The 23,145-nt window shown below is 43.7% G+C and overlaps 2 protein-coding genes across 2 annotated transcripts; both read left to right on the top strand.

Annotated features, from left to right (window-relative positions):
- The first annotated feature begins 714 nt into the window (after positions 1-714).
- Positions 715-11,677, top strand: LOC311314903 (natural resistance-associated macrophage protein 2-like). Its single transcript, XM_084445430.1, has 16 exons — positions 715-846; positions 1,245-1,334; positions 1,823-1,962; positions 2,108-2,230; positions 2,339-2,458; positions 4,017-4,123; positions 4,315-4,385; positions 4,496-4,563; positions 4,859-5,014; positions 5,263-5,421; positions 6,803-6,889; positions 7,038-7,157; positions 7,931-8,080; positions 8,196-8,269; positions 8,390-8,543; positions 8,881-11,677. Exons 1-16 carry the CDS (start codon positions 795-797, stop codon positions 8,986-8,988), a joined length of 1,779 nt encoding a protein of 592 aa, XP_084301556.1. The 5' UTR covers positions 715-794; the 3' UTR covers positions 8,989-11,677.
- A 671-nt stretch (positions 11,678-12,348) lies between these two features.
- On the top strand, positions 12,349-22,131 carry ctdsp2 (CTD (carboxy-terminal domain, RNA polymerase II, polypeptide A) small phosphatase 2). The gene is made up of 7 exons (XM_084445849.1): positions 12,349-12,716; positions 15,100-15,251; positions 17,222-17,326; positions 17,918-17,974; positions 19,026-19,118; positions 19,732-19,917; positions 20,151-22,131. The coding sequence occupies exons 1-7, from the start codon at positions 12,656-12,658 to the stop codon at positions 20,274-20,276; spliced, it is 780 nt and encodes a 259-aa protein (XP_084301975.1). The 5' UTR covers positions 12,349-12,655; the 3' UTR covers positions 20,277-22,131.
- The last annotated feature ends 1,014 nt before the right edge of the window (positions 22,132-23,145 follow it).

Below are 23,145 nucleotides of genomic sequence, written 5' to 3'. Positions count from 1 at the left end.
ACGAACGGACCACCTGCAGGTGTGATGTGTGTCAATGACACAGAATTAATATAAAACAGGGATACAGGGATTAGCGTCAAATAACATTGAAGATAAAAACACTTAATAATGCTTATAAAAATAAGATTAAATGAAGATGAAAATAGAACAGATAAGATAACATAAGATGGAAAATAAACCCCATTGAATACTACTACTACTACTACTACTACTACTGCTACTACTACTACAAATAATAATATTATTATTAATAATAATAATAATAATAATAATAATAACAATAATATTACGAATAATAAATAAATAAATACAGTTAAAGGACAGAATATAGTGCAGCAATGTGTTGAAGCAAGTGGAAAAAAAGAGTTCCAGGCCAGTATCAGGAAAGAAATAGCTAGTTAAAGGCTAAATCGAAGAGATATGTGGCAAATGTTTTTAGTTTTGTTTAAATATTAACACACTAGGCTACATATCAAGGAAGTCAGATCGCTAATTTTCCAACTTCCCGATTTAGTTCCGGCTGTTGCTGGGAACCAGCAGCAGATGACTGCAGAGTTCTTGAAGGCAAATAATTGATATATCAAACAGGAATGCGACTTTGCTCCCTCCCCTTACCTGGCAGGACGGTCAGGTTCCTCACGGGTGGCAATGCAATCTGTTTCTTCATTACGCACGCAGTCAAGTCGGCTTAGCTGGCGACCTTTGAATTGAACAAGCGAAGTGTACAGTTCACAGGTTATAGGCTGCCCTTGTGGACTAAAAAGTGGACTAAAAAGGTTATATTCTTGAAGAGGATGAAGCGGTCCAGCATGCGCACATCCAAGATATTCTCATTTCTCAATCCAGGTACGAAGGATGCTGTGCAGTGTGCAAAACCTAGTTTTTGAGAAGTTGTTTCTTTAAGACGTGTAACTTTGGAAGTGTGACTCTATATGACTCTATATATTTCTGTATCTATATAGACATTATGTACTTTTTGTGTTATCCGGGTTTAAGTTACCTGAGTTTCCACTTGTCTTGTACACTGAAGTAATTCTTTAATAGTTCCAATGACTCACATTATAGACTTCCAGCTTGTGGGTGGCAGGTTTCAGCAGATCACATAATCTACCTTGGTACCTCGCCTTTAACCGTCTAATTATTGTTTGTGGGACATTTACCAATCCCCTGTGTTTGGTGTAGCTATATGTAGGATTACCTCTAGGCTACCGGTCTGGGGTGATTATCATGCGGTGTGTTTTCAGACAGGAAACTCCCCCCTGAGAACATCCACATCTCGTCCTTACCTCCTAGCATTCCCACGGACCAGGAACCAGAGATCAGAGCAGAAGAAGGTGAGAGTGTCTGAGAATAGAGATATTCTGTATGTATTTCTGTTAATGTTACAGTCTAACCACGGTGCTTTAATAGTACACTGGAATTGGTTCGTCTTGTAATTAAATCATATTGAGTTTGTTACATGTGTACCAGTTGAAGGCTAACTGAATCCCAGCACTGGATCCTACCTAGTTTACAGGGAATGTTCCCACAACATTGGCGAACATTCCCAACACCTTCTGCTAATGTTTTCACATTCTTAGAACATTTTTAGAACAAATACTAGCTGAGTAGCATTCCTCTGTCAGTAATCTGCCACCACTGGGTTAAACCTATCAGCATCCGTCTGGAACTTTGCTACAGTACGTCTTTGGTTATAGGACTTGTGTCGTAAAAGTTATAAATTCCATGGCGTATACTAACATGACCTTGATTGAGCTGCTCAAACCGTATGTTCACTCCATCATGTGGGTTGCTGTGGTTTGCGTTGTGACTTGTGCTTCAGTTGACATGTCACAAACGAAGCCAGGAGTCCAGACCACACACACCACAGCAGGGGCCTCGGTCTTCCCTGAGGGCCACAATGAAACTGTGTCCAGCACCTATTTTGACCAGAGGGTCCCTGTCCCACACGATACTAGTCAGGTGAGGGTCCAACATCTCCTCTGATTGGAAAGCAACATTTTAGGATGTAGTTTTATTTTAAATAATCTACAAAGGCTCACAATATATGGATTAAGCATGCATGTTGAATCTGTATTTAAATTCCCATCATACCTCATTGTTTCAGATGGGGTTCAGTTTCCGTAAGCTCTGGGCGTTCACTGGTCCTGGGTTCTTGATGAGTATTGCTTACTTGGACCCTGGAAACATAGAGTCAGACCTGCAGTCTGGGGCCAAGGCAGGCTTTAAGGTACAGGAATCAACATAGCAGTTCCATACAAAGAACCTGTTATTCTTATTTACTTTATTACTTCCTGAGTGAATGATTGACAGATGACGTCTGTTGTCCTCCAATCAGCTGCTCTGGGTGCTGCTGGGAGCGACCGTCATTGGCCTGCTGCTCCAGAGGCTGGCGGCTCGGCTTGGTGTGGTCACAGGGATGCACCTGGCAGAGGTCTGCCACAACCAGTACCCCACTGTAAGCTCTCGCTCTCTCTCTCTTGCACACACTCTCTAGCTCTCTCTCTCTTTCTCTCGCACACACTCTCTCTCGCACACACTCTCTAGCTCTCTCTCTCTCTCTCTCTCGCACACACTCTCTAGCTCTCTCTCTCTCGCACCCACTCTCTCTCTCTCTCTCTCTCTCTCTCTCTCTCGCACACACTCTCTCTCTCGCTCTCTCTCTCGCTCTCTCTCTCTCTCTCGCACCCACTCTAGCTCTCTCTCTCTCTCTCGCACCCACTCTCTCTCTCTCGCACACACTCTTGAGTCTCTACCTCTCTCTCGCACCCAGTCTCTCTCTCTCTCTCTCTCTCTCTCACACACACACACACACACACACACACACACACACTCTCCCTCTCTATTTCTCTCTCACACACACTCTCTCTCACCGTCTTTCCCTTCCTGTCTTTCTCTCTCACACACACTCTCTCCCTCTCGCAATCTCCCTGTCTCTCTCTCACTCTCCCTGTCTCTCTCTCTCTCTCTCTCTCTCTCCCTCTATCTCACTCACTCTCCCTGTCACTCTGTCACGCATTGTCGTATTGTTGTGGGAACTATGTACCTGTTCCTTTGTAAAACAAAGTAGCCTAGCCTATCACTGGCCTGGATTCACACACACACAACGTGAAACAACAGCTGTGAAAAACAATCAGTCTGGTAATCATGAGTTTGTAACTCCGATAGTGTATTCAGCCTGTTATTTTGACTATTTTGGTCCTTGAAGTGATGTTTTTATAGTGAACTGTTAACATTGGACTCAACGGGCACTTCCGCATCCGTACCCCCAATTACGCCAGACTGATCAATATGGCAGCTGAAGTGAATAAAGCGAATTAAGGTGTAATGCATAGCAATAAACTGGCCAATCACATCAGTCCGCCTTGAAATTTGAAAATCAAAGTGTCCCAGATCTACCAAGAGACAAATGATGTAACAATGAGTAGTTTTTGGCCCACATTTTCTAGTTTCTGTTTAAAATGAATACAGGGCTCCCTGCACATACCAGTAACAAGTGGTTTTAAGAGAATAATCCTTATTAACATTGAATAATCAAGTGTCTCTAAAACATATAATTTGTGAATTTCGGTGAACGTAGTCCAGAGATATCAGAGTCTAATGGGCCGACAGCTCCTGCACCTCTTTCATGAAGCCAAACACTGGTTCAACATATCGCCTCACTACTCATTATTTATTCGCAACTGTTTTATCTCACGTGCAGCTATGCATAGACTACTTCACATACAGAACCACACGAGAACCAGGGACCAGGCTAAAGACTAAGGGTGACCGAGCCTTTGGGGCGACGGCCCCTAGGCTCTGGAATGTCCTACCCCAGGACCTGAGAGCCTCAACTTCTGAGAACTCTTTTAAAAAACTCTTGAAGACCCACCTGTTGAGATCTGTAGCCCAACTATTGACCCCCCCCCCACCAATTCTCCACTGTAAAGCTTGTGCTGAGAAGAGCGCTCTATAAATAAAGTTTTACTTACTTACTTATTTACCATCTCCAAGCTTCCCTGTGTTCCTCCCAGGTGCCCCGTGTCATCCTGTGGTTGATGGTGGAGCTGGCTATCATTGGTTCAGACATGCAGGAAGTTATTGGTTGTGCCATCGCATTCAACCTCCTCTCCTCTGGCAGGTGACATACCATACGCCAGGCTGCACACGATAACATACAATACCACACCAATCAAACCCTAAGACATAGCCAGCAACACTTTTATGTGTGTGTGTGTGTGTGTGTGTGTGTGTGTGTGTGTGTGTGTGTGTGTGTGTGTGTGTGTGTGTGTGTGCGCGTGTGCGTGTGTGTGTGTGTGTGTGTGTGAGCAGGATACCTCTATGGGGTGGCGTTCTCATCACCATCTTCGATACGTTTGTCTTCCTCTTCCTGGACAAGTACGGTAGGTTACTATGGCTATCTGGAGAATGGCCCATATTGTCTGTTGACCGTATTGATTGACTGATATCTATATCTGTGTATTAATAATGCAGTTGTCTTATCCCTATTCAGGTCTGAGGAAGCTCGAAGCCTTTTTTGGGCTACTCATTACCATCATGGGTATCACCTTTGGATATGAGGTAAACCGTGGCTTCACTTTACTACGTATGTACCCGCCTGTTCAGTTCTGCTGTATTTTATGAACACGTTTCAGGAAAGAATAACTATTACAATCATGGTAGGCACTTTATGGATCCCTGAAGGGAAGTTGCACTGTTACACCAGCTACAGTCAATAGGTAGTGTCCAGTCCAAGAGCCATATAAAACATTGTGACATTCTTCCTATTTCTTGCCAAATGAATACATAGGGGATGTGTTTTTGAATGCGTGTGTGTGTGTGTGTGTGTGTGTGTGACCTGTGTTTATCCCGTCAGTATGTGATGGTGGGCCCAGACCAGCGCCAGCTACTGAAGGGTATGTTTGTGCCCTACTGTGAGGGCTGTGGACCAGCCCAGCTGGAGCAGGCGGTGGGCATCGTAGGGGCAGTCATCATGCCACACAACATCTACCTCCACTCAGCTCTCGTCAAGGTAAACGATGGGGGGGGTGTAACGATGGATGGATCAATCACAAATGTCTATTCCTTGATTTAAGAGTATTCTCTATATGGTAGTAGAGTGGAGTGCAAACACCTAAGGAAAGTTCATTCAGCTAATTGTATGCCTATAGTACGCCACTGGTGTCATCACAATGATGTGGAATTATACACAATCCTAGATTGTCTTACTCCGTTCTGCCGCTGGACAACTGAATCCACAGTTTTCTAAATGTGTTTCAGTCTCGACAGATCGACCGGTCTAGCAAGACGGAGGTCAAGGAGGCCAACAAATACTTCTTTATTGAGTCCACCATCGCGCTCTTCTTCTCGTTCCTCATCAATGTTTTCGTGGTGGCCGTATTCGCTGAGGCCTTCTATGGACGCACAAACACTGAAGTGGTTAGTATCTAGTTAAAGGTGCAGTATGTGGTTAGTATCTAATTAAAGGTGCAGTATGTGGTTAGTATCTAATTAAAGGTGCAGTATGTGGTTAGTATCTAATTAAAGGTGCAATATGTGGTTAGTATCTAATTAAAGGTGCAGTATGTGGTTAGTATATAATTAAAGGTGCAGTAAGTGGTTAGTATCTAATTAAAGGTGCAGTATGTGGTTAGTATCTAATTAAAGGTGCAGTAAGTGGTTAGTATCTAATTAAAGGTGCAGTATGTGGTTAGTATCTAATTAAAGGTGCAGTATGTGGTTTGGCTCAGAAGCTCTATTTAGGGACTGGCAGCTCAGCTGCTCCTCCCTTGTTGTTGTCTCTTTTCTTCTTCTTCTTCTTCCTAGAATCTGACTTCCAATATATGAAAAAAACTGCACAGGTCCAGTCCTGGGCCAAAAGTTCTGGCATTGTGGGCCAATAGTCATGATGGTGGCGCTCCAGCAACCGTCTAGAGTTTATAACTTCATAACAAATCAGCCGTACATGCTATCACTTTGCAACCACCACCAGAATATCAGCCCAAGTGGACAGAAACGTTCATATGCTTCGAGCTGGCAGGAATCATGAAGTCAATCACTCCATTTTTCTCAATCAGCAGACAAGCCAAGCCAAGCCAGAAAACATGTCAAAACCCAGCCAGGACAGCACAGTAGTAAATGAAAATAGAGCATCTTTAAACATCAGTTTGTCATTTATGGAGCAGCAGATAGATAGATAGATAGATAGATAGATAGATAGATAGATAGATAGATAGATAGATAGATAGATAGATAGATAGATAGATAGATAGATAGATAGATAGATAGATAGATAGATAGATAGATAGATAGTGCATTAGAGACACATGATCACATGACTCACTGCTGTGTAGCAGCTGTAATTGTAATTCTCATTACACGCCCACAGCAATCAATAAAGTGCTCTGACATTAAAATAAAATACATCTGTAATCTGTGGAAGTCGGGGGCTGGGCTGTAATAAGTGTGTCCAATCATTTTGAGTTGAATGATTGGATGGCTTACCTGCCTGTCAACCTACCTGCCTAGGAAACATCATTTGTTTCCCCCCAGTTTGGAGGAGTGGCTTTGGAGCGAGGCCTGAAGGGAGGGGTGGGGATTTTGTCGGTTGCATTTTTCAAAATCTTTCAAAATTTTTCCAAAGTATAACAGGAAACCACAAACCACATGTACAGTACTGCACCTTTAACCAAGGCTGGTTAGTCTTTTGTGAATTTGCATTCAGAAGCTCTTCCTATCTCGTTGTCCCACGTTCCTGTCTCATTGTCCCACGTTCCTGTCTCGTTGTCCCACGTTCCTGTCTCGTTGTCCCACGCTGTAGCATGATGCTTGTGCTGCTGCAGGCAGCTCACACCTGGACCTGTTCCCCCGGGACAACGCCACCCTGCAGGTGGACATCTACCGAGGGGTAAGCTCCTGGGACTGGACAGGGGGACAATTCTACTGGTCAGGTTGTCCCTGAGGGGGACACACTAGGTGTGTCCCTCCCCTACATGGCTATGTCCCGCCCTGCTCCTCTCTCCCCTACATGACCATGCCTGTCCTGCCCTGACCAGGGGGTGGTCCTGGGCTGTTTCTTCGGCCCGGCAGCCCTCTACATCTGGGCCGTGGGGATCCTGGCTGCGGGTCAGAGCTCCACCATGACCGGTACCTACTCTGGACAGTTCGTCATGGAGGTGAGTGTGAAGCAGAGTGCGCTGTGAAAGGTCTGGGTCGACGGAATCCAGAGACCCTCCAGGAGACGCTCCTCTGCTGCTTGGATTGGATGTCAGCTTGTCTCTAATCTGTTTGATTTACTGAACTGCTAATTGCTAAAAAATTGGTTTGATGAAAGTGTCTCAGAGCTCTTCATTATAGTGAGGGATGACCCGCTGTGTGAGGTATCTTCACCTCCTGCTACCTCTCTTCTATTCCTCTATTCCTCCACCTCTCCTCTTTTCCTCCACCTCTCCTCTATTCCCCCACCCCTCCTCTATTCCTCCTCTATTCCTCTATTCCTCCACCTCTCCTCTATTCCCCCACCCCTCCTCTATTCCTCCTCTATTCCTCTATTCCTCCACCTCTCCTCTATTCCTCTGCTCCTCCTCTATTCCTCCTCTATTCCTCTACTCCTCCTCTATTCCTCTATTTCTCCTCTACTCCTCCTCTATTCCTCCACCTCTCCTCTATTACTCTACTCCTCCTCTATTCCTCTATTTCTCCTCTACTCCTCCTCTATTCCTCTATTCCTCTATTCCTCCACCTCTCCTCTATTACTCTACTCCTCCTCTATTCCTCTACTCCTCCTCTATTCCTCTATTCCTCTATTCCTCTACCCATTCCTCTATTCTTCCTCTATTCCTCTACCCCTCCTCTATTCCTCTACCCCTCCTCCGTCTATCCCTCTCCTCTCTCCTCCATCCTTGCTCCCTCTTTCCTCCATCGCCCCCCCCCCCCCCCCCCCCCCCAGGGCTTCCTGAACCTCCGCTGGTCTCGTTTCTCCCGGGTGCTGCTGACGCGCTCCATCGCCATCACGCCCACCCTGCTGGTCGCCATCTTCCAGGACACGCAGCACCTGACGGGCATGAACGACTTCCTCAACGTGCTGCAGAGCATGCAGGTCCGGGGTCACTGGGGGGTCACCCTGGGGAAAGCAGGTTTTCTGTTTTGCCGTACAATAGACACAAATAGACACAAATAATGAAGTCTTTCTTTTCTGTTCTGCTCTCACTTAGTTGCCATTTGCCTTGATACCGATTCTAACGTTCACCAGCCTGACCTCCCTCATGAATGAATATGCAAATTCCTTGTAAGTGCATCAGGATAACTGTATATCCAGTAAGATAATACGGTGTACTATCGTTCGTTCAGATATAATATGAATTAATATATGAATTTGGACTGACCCTATCCCTCTTTCTTCTCACAGAGTTTGGAAGGTAGGAGGAGGGGTACTGATCTTGTTGGTGTGCGTCATCAACATGTATTTTGTGGTGGTTTACGTGACCAGCCTGGACAGTGTCTGGGTCTATGTTCTGGCTGCTTTCTTCTCCATAGCATATCTGGGATTCGTGGGTTACTTGGTGAGATTAGACTTCAATTCATAATTTCTGTTTTCCTTGAGGTGATTTTTATGAGAATCCCAGTCAAAAAAGATTCAACGAAATGTTCTCAGTTGAACAACTCTTTACTCATGCATTCAGACAAAAACCAAACTACAATGTTTAGCCAGAGCTGAGGACCACTCTGAACTTCAGTCCTTGACTGAGTTAACCATCTAATCTTTGTGATTAACAGAATTTGTTTAGGAATGACAAATGATTGAGCTGAACCAGTTTATTTCAGGGGGTCACCTGCTTTGCACTCTCTCTCACTCTCTCTCTCTCTCTCTCACTCTCTCTCTCTCTCTCTCATCTCTAGGTGTGGCTGTGCTTGATAGCTCTGGGTGTGTCATGTGTACACTTCACCACCAGGAGAAGGAACGACACCACAGTTCTGATTGAGGAGCGACCTGCGTATGAGCTATGACTGAAGCTTCCACTGAGATGTTACCTTTCATAGAGGAACCTGTTTTAAATGTTATTTTATTGTACCCTATAGTGTCGTGAGAGGTAGCTCTGATGTACAAATAAGTACATCTAATGTATTTACTCTAATCAACCATGACTGAACGTTTATACGGTAACTTTTACATTTCATGTTAAAATTGTCACAAATTTGTTACTCATAACATATCATATTTTCATAATATGGTAACTCTGTAAAACTTGTAAAGTTTACAACCTTGGTGTGCTTGTAAGGCTCTCAGTTTGAACTTGCTATTCACCCTCTCTACCACAGGGAGGCACTGTCAACTCAAAGACATATATTCCCAGGAGCAGGGAATGTTTGAACGGTGCTAGACCACCAGTCCTGTACAGTATAATGAGCAACAAACATAAGATGACATGATCGTTTACAGCAGCTTTTATGAAATTACTTAAACAGACAATGTAACATAAACGACCAATGTAGTTTGCTTTACCTTTACTCAGAAAGAAGCCTCGCATGGTGATTGTGATATAAGTTCCAATGAATGTAGATGTTTTGATTTTCCTGGTATGCCAGTGGAATTACTGCATCTACTGTGATGTAAACTGATACTGCTATTTTCTGTGTTGCTCAGACTTCAGATTTGAAGTACCAGCGCCATACTGAGAGAGCGGCCAGACAGGTTTTTCTTTGCATTGTGGCGGGGCACTTTTTTCTGTCATGGAGGCCCGACTTATGTAAGCAGGGAGAGTCTTCCCACCTCCCCTCTGTGTTTTTGTTTTTCTCAATGAGCCAATCTCTCCCTGCGTAGGCCTCACAGCCTGTCCAGTAGGCCCCTTTCCTGGAAACGTAGCCTAGCAGAGGCCACTGTGGGCCAGGGCTGGGAGGAGGGAGGGGGGCTTCTTCCAGCAAATCACATGATTCTAGACCTAAAGTCCTAGTCCAACATAAAGCTCAGATGTGGGCAGTCTCCAGGCTAGTGTATCAGCTGCATGTCTGGATGCATGTGGCAGAGTGCATGGAGATGTGTGTGAATAATGTGTGTATGCCGTCTGTGCACATGAGGAATTTATGTATGGTTAATTGCTTTTTTGTGGGGATGGAAAATATCTGCCATAAACACAGTGATTTTAATGCACAAATGGTAATTGAGGAAATTCTATTAACTGAATTATCTTTGTCTTTTGTTGGTGAAAGATTAGTTAAGACGACATTTGATTGTATACTCTGCATAGTAGGCTATATGTAGCCTATCTGTTAATGTGCATATAACTAACCATTTCAATTTGAAGATCTGGGAAGATGTGGCAGTCAGCAGATTCTTTTGGACCAGGATGATATTCTAGATTATACAGGATGATATTCTAGAATAGATTATACAGGAATGAACTGTAATGGATGAACCACCAAACCTAGCATCATTCTTTTTTGTAATTCCTGATAGAGATATATGGCACTTTTCATCAAGTGCAAAACTGGTTTGTGTTAAACCTTGTAGTTATGAGCAAAGATGTGTTTTTTATCATGTAATTTGCAATTGGTTGCTGTGGCTTACTATGATGTGTACTTATCCAATGGTGAGTTACAATTACAAAACCATAATGGTGAAATGAATTGAAAACGCAACCACTGAAGGTGATAGCAATACTTAAATGCACTGCAGCTGTTTGATGATTTAAAGCTGAGTCGTGTCCACATGGCTGATTGGATGTCAGTTGTTTTAAGAGTTGTACTTCCTGTTCCGATTTTCTTGTCCTCTCCCATTTTGGAAGAGGTTATATGTGTTAGGCTGATTTGACGTGTCAGGGAGTTTAGGACTGGGCTGTGTATGTGCTCTATATTCCTCAAAGGTGGTCAGTAACATGATTCTAGGGGGATGGGATAACCAGTTCCATTATATCTGATTTACAGTGGAGTTAATTTAATAACAGTCGCCAATGAGTAAAACATTGCACGTCCAAAGGGTAACAAAAACCCAATATAAACCAAATTCTAAGCTTATTGAAGGGCTTTTTTCTTACCATCAAACCCCAGTGTACCATAGCTTTTGGTACACAGTTACTAGGTAGGCCTACGTTTGGTGTCCCTGTGTCTCCGTAAATTCCCTCATAATCAGCACAGGGCCGCAACAGCAGAAGCCCGTCTCTGAGGCTCTCCGGGACCGTCTCCTTGTGTCTTTCCAAGCTAGGAGGAATGCAGCCATGACCAGGAGAAGGAAACACCAGAGAACACCACAATTACACACACGAATTATGTTTTATTCTGTTATAAGCAGCCTTCAGATCACACGGCATTGTGAAGTTGATGCTCATTTACATGCATTGAAACTGTATTCCTACGGATGGATGCCTGAGAGCAGGAATGTAAACAACTGTACCGTTCTTGTTTTCGTTCTGTGTTTTGTGGTTCAGCATGGCCATGGGTGGGGGTCCATGTTTTTTGGCAGAGGGGTCGGTGATCTGCTGCAGGGTTGTCTCTGTACTCATCTCGCTCATCCTGGATCTTTGTGGTCACTTCAGTTGGTGTGTGTAGTCCACTCAAAGTCCTAAACTCTCTCCATTAAATACAGTACGTGTCTCCATGTAGGCGTGTAGCTCACCACACCGATGCATGAACTCATCCCGTTCTCCACCATGTTGTTTTACTGATGTTTTGGGAATGGAAAATGTATCGCACACCAGCAACAGCAGATACCATATCTGACCACATGAAGGGTCAGATAGGCCCACGTAAATAAACAATGTAACAATAGACGCTTGTTTCTAAATGGATATGTGTGCAAACTGTAACCTCTATTTGTCACCACCTTTGCTAACCCAACTCAACGATTATAGTGGTAACTTAGAAGCTAATAATCACCAGCATCAACAACAACATCACAATTATGTGAACACAGCTATAGGGCCTATGCATATGTGTAATTGACTGCGTTCTGTGACTTTCATCCTAAAGTCATAATAATCACTCGACTTGTGTCAAAACCAGCGATGGAATGTTTTCAGTGTGGAGCGTGCTTAGGGAGAGGAATGCCTTTGCAACTCCCACTTTCCAAAGGTCCAATCCGGATCGAGTAACGGTTTCAAGGCACCCATGGAGTCCCAGCCGAAGAAAAACAAAGCACCGGATAAAAACAAACATCGACATTTTCAATCGAATTATCTTTACAATCATTTTTGTATTAAAATAAACATTTTCGACTGATTCAACCGTGGTCCTTTTCTCTTCTTTCCAATGTATGTTCGCCGAGGTTGTTTATCTGTAGTAAGGGGACCTTGAAACCGCGCCGTTGCCCCATTTCCTCGGTTGTTTTCGTGTCTCCTGGATTCTCCATGTTGTTGGAGCAGAAGTGAAGTGAGGGCTTCGCAGCGGCAGGAAGGGGCCGTTCAGAAATATACAAACGATAAACTAAACCTAGAGCAGCAAGAGGGATCGCAAATACGAAAACATATCCAAGTGCCTGCCCCTCCCATTGTGAGCAAGAGAAGACGCGAGGAATAAAGAAACATTGTAACTGATTAATTGTAATCTTCATCCTGCTTCTTACACAGCCACGGATGACAGTTTATCAAGGCAATAATTTAGTCAATTGCCAATAGAACCTAATGAAGGCTCCTTATCAGTGTTTGGGGAACGGATTGGATTTTGAGGGCTCTGCGCTTGTCAGATGGAAAGTTCTATTATCACTCAAGTGCAGAAAGAAGACATTCATTTGTCACCGAAAGCAGGTAGGCTATTGGGCTCTTGTTTTTATATTTAGTTCTCTTAAAACGTGTTCTAAGATTTTCTTTATCTATCACGCTGATACCGAGAGGTTTGTGTGGTAATAAAATGCATGCATTCAAACGTTTTTGAGAACATGTTTCTAGTGCGCTCGTTTGACAGTTCAGCGCCGCGGACATATTGCGCGCGACATTTCGAGCGCATACGCTCTTGCCTGTTGGCAGAAATCTTTCTCAATCCCAGTTAATAGCGATACGAAACATGCTGTTTGCACGGATTGTCTGTCAGTAGCCTATAGTTGTTTATTAAAATGCATTATGTAAATAGGGTATTTCTGATGTTCAGTAGTCCCTACGCTTGCAGGGGCATGGGAGGAATGATTACTCTGAAAAAAATACCATTTGAATCTGAAAGATTAATACTGAAATAGTGCATAGAATGTATTTGACCCCATCATTTGAAAGCCAATGAGAACTAATTTAATCGTCCGTTTGAACTGTATTGTGCTGTAAAAATGTATATATTTATCCTTCATTACGCATAGGTCTCCCCATTATCACTGTTTGTTCAACTGAGTATTTTGGGTGCCAGGCTAGGCGATAGTCTATGTGGAATTACGACATCGCTCTAGCCTGTCATATAGGCTGAGCCCTGTAGCTCTACGGTTATATAAGATGTGATTATTTGCGAGTTTGACCGTGTGATTCCGTCCGTAAAATGCTGGTAATAACGGAATCATTCAAATGATCATAGAATGATTATCAATCCGTTTTCAGGCTGTTGTGAAGGACCGTTCCAGTGAATACAGCCTCCTTGGTACATACTCACATCTGTCTCCACGGGCAGGCAGCCCCAGTATGCAAAGACTTGTTTTGTTCTCAGGCGGGGCGACAGATCAGCGCAGATCAGTGCGCGCCAGTGGTACTGCACTATTCGATTGTTATGACAAAAAAATATTACAGATTATAAAACACCTACCGTGCATGTTATTGTGTTACCATGTGTGCTTTTGTGCGATAATCAAGCTGAAACGGAAAATGAATGGAAGGAATATATAATGGTAGAAATAGGGAACCCGGTGCCGCGGTATTGACAGCGGAATGCACAAACACACCCTCTGCATACGCCCTCCTTCAGTCGCCCATTGTAAGCGCGGTTTCAAAGATTGTTGTTTGCATGCGTCTATACTAGCACTCAATATGGTCTTTGGCATTTGGTTATGTTTAATTCCCATATTGTACAGCATCAGGAATTGACCTTAATGTAGTTTATTAAGCAGTACAACCATATGTGTGTTATTCTGTAGCTATGGTTTTGAATGTACAGCATAGAATAAATGAATGTCTTAAAACTATTTAGAGTTTTTTTTTAGTCTTATTATTGTCATTTTGATACATTATCTTAATAGTTCTACCAAATATGGTCAGAAAGGAATTCCTTTCGGATGGTTTGCACTCACAGTGTTGAATCTGAACATACACACCACCAGGCTGTTGTCCAGGTCAATGTTTCCAGGAAGTGTCCCTAAACTCAGTGCTGGTGTTGCATGACCCACCAAGGCCCAAGCCTTTGTCTGCCCGACCATGTTGTGTAATAAGACCATGCCTGTGGCCTGCATATTCCATAAAGGGAATGTGAAGGTGAAAAGGGTTGTTAGGTAGGGGGATGTTATAAGTACTGTAAATAAGACTCAAAATAGAGGCTTCATATTATTATTGAATTCCCTGATGTGGCACTCATCCATACATGCTAAAGGCGGCATGCACAGACTAGAAAGACGCGCAGAACCAAGCCAAGTGAAGAATCTCCTGACGTGTTTTTCACTGTGGCAGAAGCCTGGCGTCGGCCATTCATCTTTACGGTGGCTGATCAAAGGCTACATGGAGCAGCGAGGTGTGACTGAACTGGCTTGCTCTATAACCAGAGGTCTTGGACTGAAACGGTTGGAATGTTGTCTGTGTTTTTCTGTAGAAGGTACTGCTGCTGCTGCAGCTGAAAAGTGTGGGTTTTCCCGCCCTCTGTGATTATATAACATGTACCAGCCATTTCCAGCGTCCTCATTAAAAACAGATTTTGTGTGCAGACTGGGCCATCCCTAGTGGAGAGGATGCATGCCTGTAGGAAGGGAGTTCATTCTATGTCTGTGTGCAGCCAGAAACCGTCTGTCAAAGCCTGGCTTTTCCAAAGAAATATTGTTGATAGATTCACATATTATCCCCACAATTCCTTCATTAAAATGTGATTTCTGTATGGAATGGAAGATGTTTACTTTTCATTTGGGATCAAAAGCGTGACAGTGTTTTGTATTGTTGTAGGCTACATACCTATAACATACTACATCATTTTCTCATGATATTTTTCTGCTTTGTGTTTTTGCTTGGTCACCAGGTCAGGTGAGCAGGACCTCTCTGAAACAGCCCAGAAGCTGTAATGTTTTCAAGGCTCTTTTCTGCTGCCTCCGAGCTCAGGAAGGCCCCAAGCCTCTACCACCTTCCCACAATGCCTTGCTAGAGTCACCGGACAATGGGACAGTTGTCAAGGTAACGTAATTTATTCCACAGTATTTTGGTAGTATTGTTGTTGTGACTGACTACCAACAGCCAAAATGTGTCGCAGGTGGTGGTGAAGGAGAAAGTCGAATATATGGACTGTTTTTCCAGCAATTGTGGAACCTTGTACTGACATATGAAATATAAGTACAGATTATATAAGTACAGTCATAAAAGCACTGTTTTGCCCGTCTTATCATTCCCAAAAAAAGGTTTCTCACATGCTGCTACATCATATTTACAAAAATGTTGCAAACGTCTAACTATGTTCGACTATACAACTTTACTTTTATATAATAAAAAAACAAAAACAACTATTTGCTTTCTCTTCATGTGTTTTACAAGCCCAGCATCGTTTGCAGGAAGAGCATTTCTCCCTATAGAAGTAGTAACTATAGACATCAGATCATCAGCGGCCCCCATAGGAGAATTACACATTTCCCAGTGAAAATGTATATCCTACATTACAGGACCGCAGTCATTCCTGTTCCAACTGCACGGCGAAGCAGCTACTGCACCTGCTCTGGAGCGCTACCCGTGACTGTTGGCGGTTATGTAACAGCTTTGATGTTCACATCTGATCCCCCAAGGTGATAAGAATCAGACAGCTGAGTGACTAGCAGTCCGCTAAGCTGCGGCGCTGGGAGCCCGCTGACGAGAGAGAGAGAGAGAGAGAGAGAGAGAGAGAGAGACGAGGAGGGGCTGGTGTTCATGGTTTTGCAGTGGAGGAGATACACATACTAGCCTTAGTGAGACCATCCTGATCTCACAAACTCACTTTTCAGTTTCTCTCCGCAGATCAGTCTGGCCTTCCCCCCTATCTCAAAAGATCTCAGTGGGCAGTACTTGCCTTGACAGACAAACTCCTTCAGCCAGTCAACGAAACGAAACGTTTGCCAGATGCAGTCGGAAGAACGGCAAAAACCTATTTATAGCAGAGAAACTCCGCTTGTGCATACTCTTGTTCTTGTTCAATTGTCATTTTTGAGTCTATTTTTGCAATAACTGTACTTATGGCTGCGTTCATTCTACTAACCTTAACGTTGCCGCTCGTTGCCCCAGGAGACTCCATTAGCCTACTATTTTGCGAACAGCCTGTATTTTACACCATCGCCTACGGGACCCAATCAGGGGGCTGCGTTCCACTGGGAGGCAGAACAGCAGCTAGCAGGGCCCTGATTGGCCCGCTTGCAGATGCAGTCTTTGGAAATCGTCTTAGAGAGGGGGAAGTCCAGACCGATCTGCGGAGAGAGACTGCAAGTGAGCACACACGATCAGGATGGTCTCACAAGGCTAATAAAAAGTAGTATTATAATATAGAAGGTGTTGCCCACTAGCGGCTAGTGGTCCTGTCAGATCTACTCTAGCTGCTGGACAGCACTAGGGAGGAGGGATCCTAACGATGCCATGTTTGTTCACGTTGTTGAGTGTCCTCCGGTACCTAATCTTGCGGGAAGTCTGGCTCTCTGGAATAAGTCTGATTACACTGTTGGAGCCTATGGGGGCTGTCCTGTGTTTGTATGCACTGTTTGATTACAATGCCTATCTGTCCTGTGTTGTGAAATGACTGCTGTCTTATGAGTGTCCTGTACAGTATGTAAAAAATGTGTTGTTCATCTTATGCTCAGTTCAAGTTTCACTTCCCAGTAAACCCTTCCTCTACAAATGATTAAACTGACCTTTCACTTGTTGTTTAGAAAATAGCTAAAAAACAAAATTATATAATGTTCCTGTGAACTGCCCTAGTGTAGGCGGGCATTGCTTGTAATTAGCATAAGAACATTTAGGGAATCTGTGCTTGGATCAGGCTGTAAACACACAAGTGTGAATCCATGCGTTCTCTGTGGAGACTGCAGAGCTGCGTTAACCAGGCAGGAGATGAGCCTGGGGGAAAGGACATGATGTTTTGGTCTATGGGTGCTCCTCTGACCCCCTGACCTCGCGTCTCTCTCCCTCCCCAGGGGTCGGAGACCCCCAGCCTGCTGCCTGCGGTGACGGCCCAGGACCAGGGCAAGATCTGCGTGGTCATAGACCTGGACGAGACGCTGGTGCACAGCTCGTTCAAGGTACCGACGTACCACCCATTCAGTCTGACGGACGGACATACCGCCGTACCACCCATTCAGTCTGACGGACGGACATACCGCCGTACCACCCATTCAGTCTGACGGACGGACATACCGCCGTACCACCCATTCAGTCTGACAGAGAAACACACACACACACACACACACAGACAGACAGACAGACAGACAAGACAGACAGACAGACAGACAGACAGACAGACACACAGGCAGACAGACAGGCAGACAGACAAGACAGTCAGACAGACAAGACAGTCAGACAGACAGACAGAAAAGACAGACAGGCAAACAGACAGACAGACAGACAGACAGACAGACAGACAGACAGACAAACAGACAGACAGACAGACAGACAGACAGACAGACAGACAAACAGACAGGCAAACAGACAGATAGACAGACGGTAACTTACTCACTCCCAAGCTAACAGTAGAAATATGCTTTGTGCCTTTGTTTGATGGGATGGTTTTCTTCAGGGTCAAGTTGCCTAGTATATTCTATATAGTACATGTATGTTATGTAACGACATGTGAATGTACTCCCAAGAGCAAACCCACCATCTTCTCTCCCCAGCCCATTAGTAACGCAGACTTCATTGTGCCTGTGGAGATAGAGGGGACCACACACCAGGTAATATCTCTCCCCGTTTGTGGTCTTGTGTGTGAATGTGTGTATGTGTGGGTGTGTGGGTGTGTGCTATAGACATTGGTGCGCCTTGTTGGTATGTTGGGATTTATGCGCATGCATGCAGGAGTGTTCACCGTGTTTGCCGAGCTGAAATGGGATGGGTCTCATGACTTTGTTGTGGGAGCCAGGCGCCCTCTACTGGACGGAAGCGGCGTTGAGCGGGGAAAGGGTGGAACCGTCAGCGAGAAAACAAGTTGATTCACTTTACTCTATGTGAGCATGCCGCAAAATACGTTATGTAATATTTATACGGCAACATTTGCGAGTATGTTTACCAGTGCAGTGAATTAACGTGGGAGTTACACACATGAGCAAATAAACAACTCTTACTCTGTGTGAGGAATGCACAGAACTCAACATCAAATGATTTTTATCGGCCATTTGTGTATGGTAAATGGACTGCACTTATATAGCACTTTTATCCAAAGCGCTTTACAATGGCCTCTCATTCACCCACACATTCACACACCAATGGTGGCAGCTGCCATGCAAGGTGCTAGCCTGCTCATTTGGCGTACTTTGGGGTTCAGTGTCTTGCCCAAGGACACTTCGACATATGGACAAGAGGAGGCGGGATTCGAACCGCCGACCCTACGATCATTGGACGACCCGCTCTACCACTGAGCCACAGCCTCCCTAGTGTATGTGTAACAAGCATCATCTGTATCTGGATATGTTCTCCATTGGCCCTTGCCTGGTTCAAGTAATCCAGGATAGGCTGGTTAACAGCTGCACGGCCTATTCTTGATTACTTGTTTCAGGAACTGGCTACAAGCAGCTGAGATGGACACCGTGACAAGCCGTGACTTGGTGTGATGGTATGATATTACAGCAACCCTACGTAGTATTTGATAGTGCCAACTGCATCTGAGACGACCTTCTGCGCCATGATAAGCTCTTGGAAATGTGGAGTGAGCAAGTGTATATGGAGGGCAATGTGAATGATTGTCTGCTACCTCCAGACATAAGTGTTGATGCTAGTTGATGTTTCCAGGTGTACGTGCTGAAGAGGCCATATGTGGACGAGTTCCTCCAGAGAATGGGAGAGCTGTTTGAGTGTGTGCTGTTCACCGCCAGTCTGGCCAAGGTACACACAGACTGACCCTCAGATGAAAACTCAAGTTCTTATTAGTACCCTGTCATTATGTTTCTACCGGGGAAAATATGTAAGACTCTAGAGAGAGTAAAAATATGTAAGAGTCTAGAAATATGTAATTTCAAATAGGTAGGTCTGAGTCTAGAAAGACTTAATTTTAAATAGGTAAGACTGAGTCTAGAGATACTTAATTTTAAATGGGTAAGTCTGCGTCTAGAAAGACTTCATTTTAAATAGGTACGTCTGAGTTTAGAAAGACATGAAGTAAATAAATGTATTTTTTCTTTCTTTTATAGTAAGCCTTTTCCCCCTCATAGTGATTCCTTGTAGCAACCCACTTCACATGCTGTTACCCTGGATACATCACCTTTACTACGGCCATTTTAGATTATTTAGATTTTTATTATAATAGTGTGTGTATATGCTATTTATTATGCTGACTATGTAATATTATTACATATCCACCATAACAAACAGCATGTACACACTAAGTATATTGGTGACCTTGTTTAGCTTGACCGTAAAATCCAAACCCTATCCCCTCCCTCCCCTCCCTGTCCCATGCCCCCCCCCCCCCCCCCTCCTCTTCCTTGACCCGCTTTAGTACGCTGACCCAGTCACCGACCTGCTGGACCAGTGTGGGGTCTTCCGCACCCGGTTATTCCGGGAATCCTGTGTCTTCCACCAGGGCTGCTACGTCAAGGACCTGAGCAGGCTGGGCAGAGAGCTCCACAAGACCCTGATCCTGGACAACTCCCCGGCCTCCTACATCTTTCACCCCGAGAACGCTGTGAGTCTCCTTCCAGCCAAGTCAACCGTTTTCTCTTTTAGGATTCAGTATGGTTGTATGATACTACTATACCTCTGATTATTACTATGTATATATTAAATGGGATTGAGATAGATACAGTGCAATGTCGCGGTAGTGCACTGTTAGCGTATCACGTTAGGACCTGTGGAATAAATATGAGGTGTTTGTGCGTGAGTGAGTGGTCATGTGACTAGGCTGTGTTGTCTCTCCAGGTTCCTGTGGTGTCTTGGTTTGATGATCTGGAGGATGCTGAGCTCCTCCACCTGCTGCCTGTCTTTGAGGACTTGAGTCAGGCGGATGATGTTTACGCCAGGCTGGACCAGCTACGGGGTCCATAGTCCATCTCCCAGCTACAGGCTCCAAAACCCCTGGAACTCCCACTGTCATCCCCCCCCCCCCCCCCCATCTCTTCTTCATAACATGCCCCCAAGCAGAAACTCTCACAGGCTTTTTTGTTAAGGTGAAACTTGCGAGCCAAGTGTGCTGTGATTAGAAACATTACTTTGGGCTGACCATTGGACTTATTTTGAAGACAATCTAACAGAAGGTATGAATGGGGTATTACTGTCTGGGAGAGAACTGCCCAGCTACTGTCTGCGATGCTCTGAGAGAGAGCAGTCAATGTAGAGACCTACAGTTACTTCAGTGAACAACAGTGATAAAGGGGTTCTTTTGCCAAAGCAGAAGACTGCCAGACCTGATTTGACCTCAGGACATTGTTGTGTTATTGTGCCTTTACCAAAACAAAACAAAAGAACAGTCTGTTCAATATTATTTCCAAAATAAGTTTTTATAATGTTTTTTTTCTTTTTCTTTTTTAACGGAGCATACTATTTTCTGTTTTTAATACATATTTGTTTAACTTTGAACATTTTCCCCACTATGCAATCTACACCTGTAATCATGGACTATAGAGCGTCTTGTTACGGGTCATAACAACATCATATTATCCTTACTGTTCCCTGGATATGTGTTATGTATTGTATGATGTTGGCAACAATAAGACAATTTTAGAGAATAGGACAATTTTGGAGAAGTTAGAAAAGCTACTGACATTCCATCAATGTCCTTTCTGAATATGCATTGTATCATACAGTGACATGTTAGTGTTATTGGACCATTTGGACAAGGAATTGTACATGTCCAGCTTTTGGGACCAAACTCTTGAACTTGAATTATTGTATTGTCTCTTGAACAATATTGTCTATTGACACACTGGAGAGCATAGGCTCATTGTAAGCCGTTGTCATGGCTGCATGTCACACTTGGACCATTAGGCCCATTTTTGTTGTTGTAAGTTAGCGAAATGACAAAACTTGCACTTGTTGTTTTTTTAGACTTTGCCCGAAGTGACAACTGTGCCTTTCGAACTATGACAGAGAAAACCATGTTCTACTTCATGTAGAAAGGCCCACTCTCTGCCATGCTGAATGTGCTCAAAAATACTGTAAAGAAAAACTCTATTGTGTTTTTGTTGTGGTACTCATGATGCAAACACTTGTATGGTTATTCTGTTGTCTATAGGCTAACACATTTCAATGCAGTGGAAGAGCTTTTTTCATGCTACACTCTTGATTGTATCAGCTGTAAGCCCCTCCCAGGCCAGGTGCCATTGAGATACCCCTGTTGTTTTTGAACCAAGGAAGGTGATGAAGCCCACTGATTTAGTTTTTGTGCCTTCTGCCTCTCCATTTTTTTAGTTTTTTTGGGAGGGGGGCAAAAGACAGTGCCAAAACCCACAGCTGGTACCAATGATGTTGTGACGACTGCACATGGGTGTCTAGTAAGCAATAATGAAATCCACACAGATATGTAACATATGTAAAGACATACTGTAACCTACTGTAGGTTAAGATTGATTACAAATACAACATATGACACAGCCTACCTGATTGTCGTTTCACACAAAATACAATTCAGCAGGCTTGAATGCTCATACAGCATGGGTACAATCATGTTTGGTTTTGAATGTGTTATAATTTATGTCACATTTTACTGTGTGCATTACCACTACAGAAATGTTGATGAACGCGATGAGTAACCAAATGTATCTGATTGTTAATATTATCTTGAATTCATTTTCTAGTTCATGACACAGGCTACAGTGTTATAAAACAGAGGTCTGGTTGTCATCTCATGAAAATACACTAGCATTGGAGAACAAAATTTGCTGAAATAAAAGTTGCTTATTTTCCTGTCATTGTTGTGCATAAGTGTATGTGTGTTCTAAGGTTCTAAAAATGTCCATCACAGGTTGATAACGAGCACTCCCAACTCGGCCCCAACTCGGCCCCGTTTGGTCTCAGGGGGACAAAAAAAAACATATTTGGGACATGGTCCTGGTGAATTTATGGACATGCAAATATTAAGGTATTACAATGGCATAAATAGTCACCACGTATGAGATTTGGCAGACTATCCTGACACTGGGGGAAGCAGGAAAATAAGATTCTGGGGCTTACTGCAACTCTATTTTAAGATATCACCCACAACCTCCCCAAAAAGATTTAAAAAGAAAAAAAGTACTGTCCGGCTGACAAAGTCTCATCAAAATGATAATTCTCAGGACTGAATAGTGAATACCTATGCCTTAGTTGTATATAGAACCTTAGTTGTATAGAAAACGTACCTAGTTTAAAAGCGTTAAATTTAAGCCCAAGATGACCTTTTTATCTCAACGCTTTCACTTGCTGTGGCCAAAGGTCTTTGGAGGTCTCTATACCTCAAATCTGAGAAAATTGCATTTTCAGTCACTAGCCTTCCAAATGGGGGTAAGTGCAATATCTATATCTTGCCTTTAACAATATGGTTTCCTTCAGTACATAAAGGACTGATAGACTAGTCACTAGTACATACAGAACTGATAGACTAGTCACTATACATAGGGGATTGATAGACTAGTCACTAGTACATAGAGGACTGGTAGACTAGTCACTAGTACATAGAGGACTGGTAGACTAGTCACTAGTACATAGAGGACTGGTAGACTAGTCACTAGTACATAGGGGACTGGTAGGTGTAATCTTTGAGATAGAAGGGTCATCTTGGGCTATTGAAGCTCATGAACTAGGGAAGTTCACATGAGTGAGACGTATTCATCATAAAGACGTGCTGAAAAATAATAATTTTGATGAGTCAGGCAGACAGTACTTTTATTTTTCATGTTTTCTTTTCAAAATCTAGATAACCATAGACAATGAATATTTG

This window comes from Borostomias antarcticus (assembly GCF_949987555.1).
Source record: "Borostomias antarcticus genome assembly, chromosome: 11".
Classification (NCBI taxonomy): Eukaryota; Metazoa; Chordata; class Actinopteri; order Stomiiformes; family Stomiidae; genus Borostomias; species Borostomias antarcticus.
This window is presented reverse-complemented; position numbering and strand designations above follow the sequence as displayed.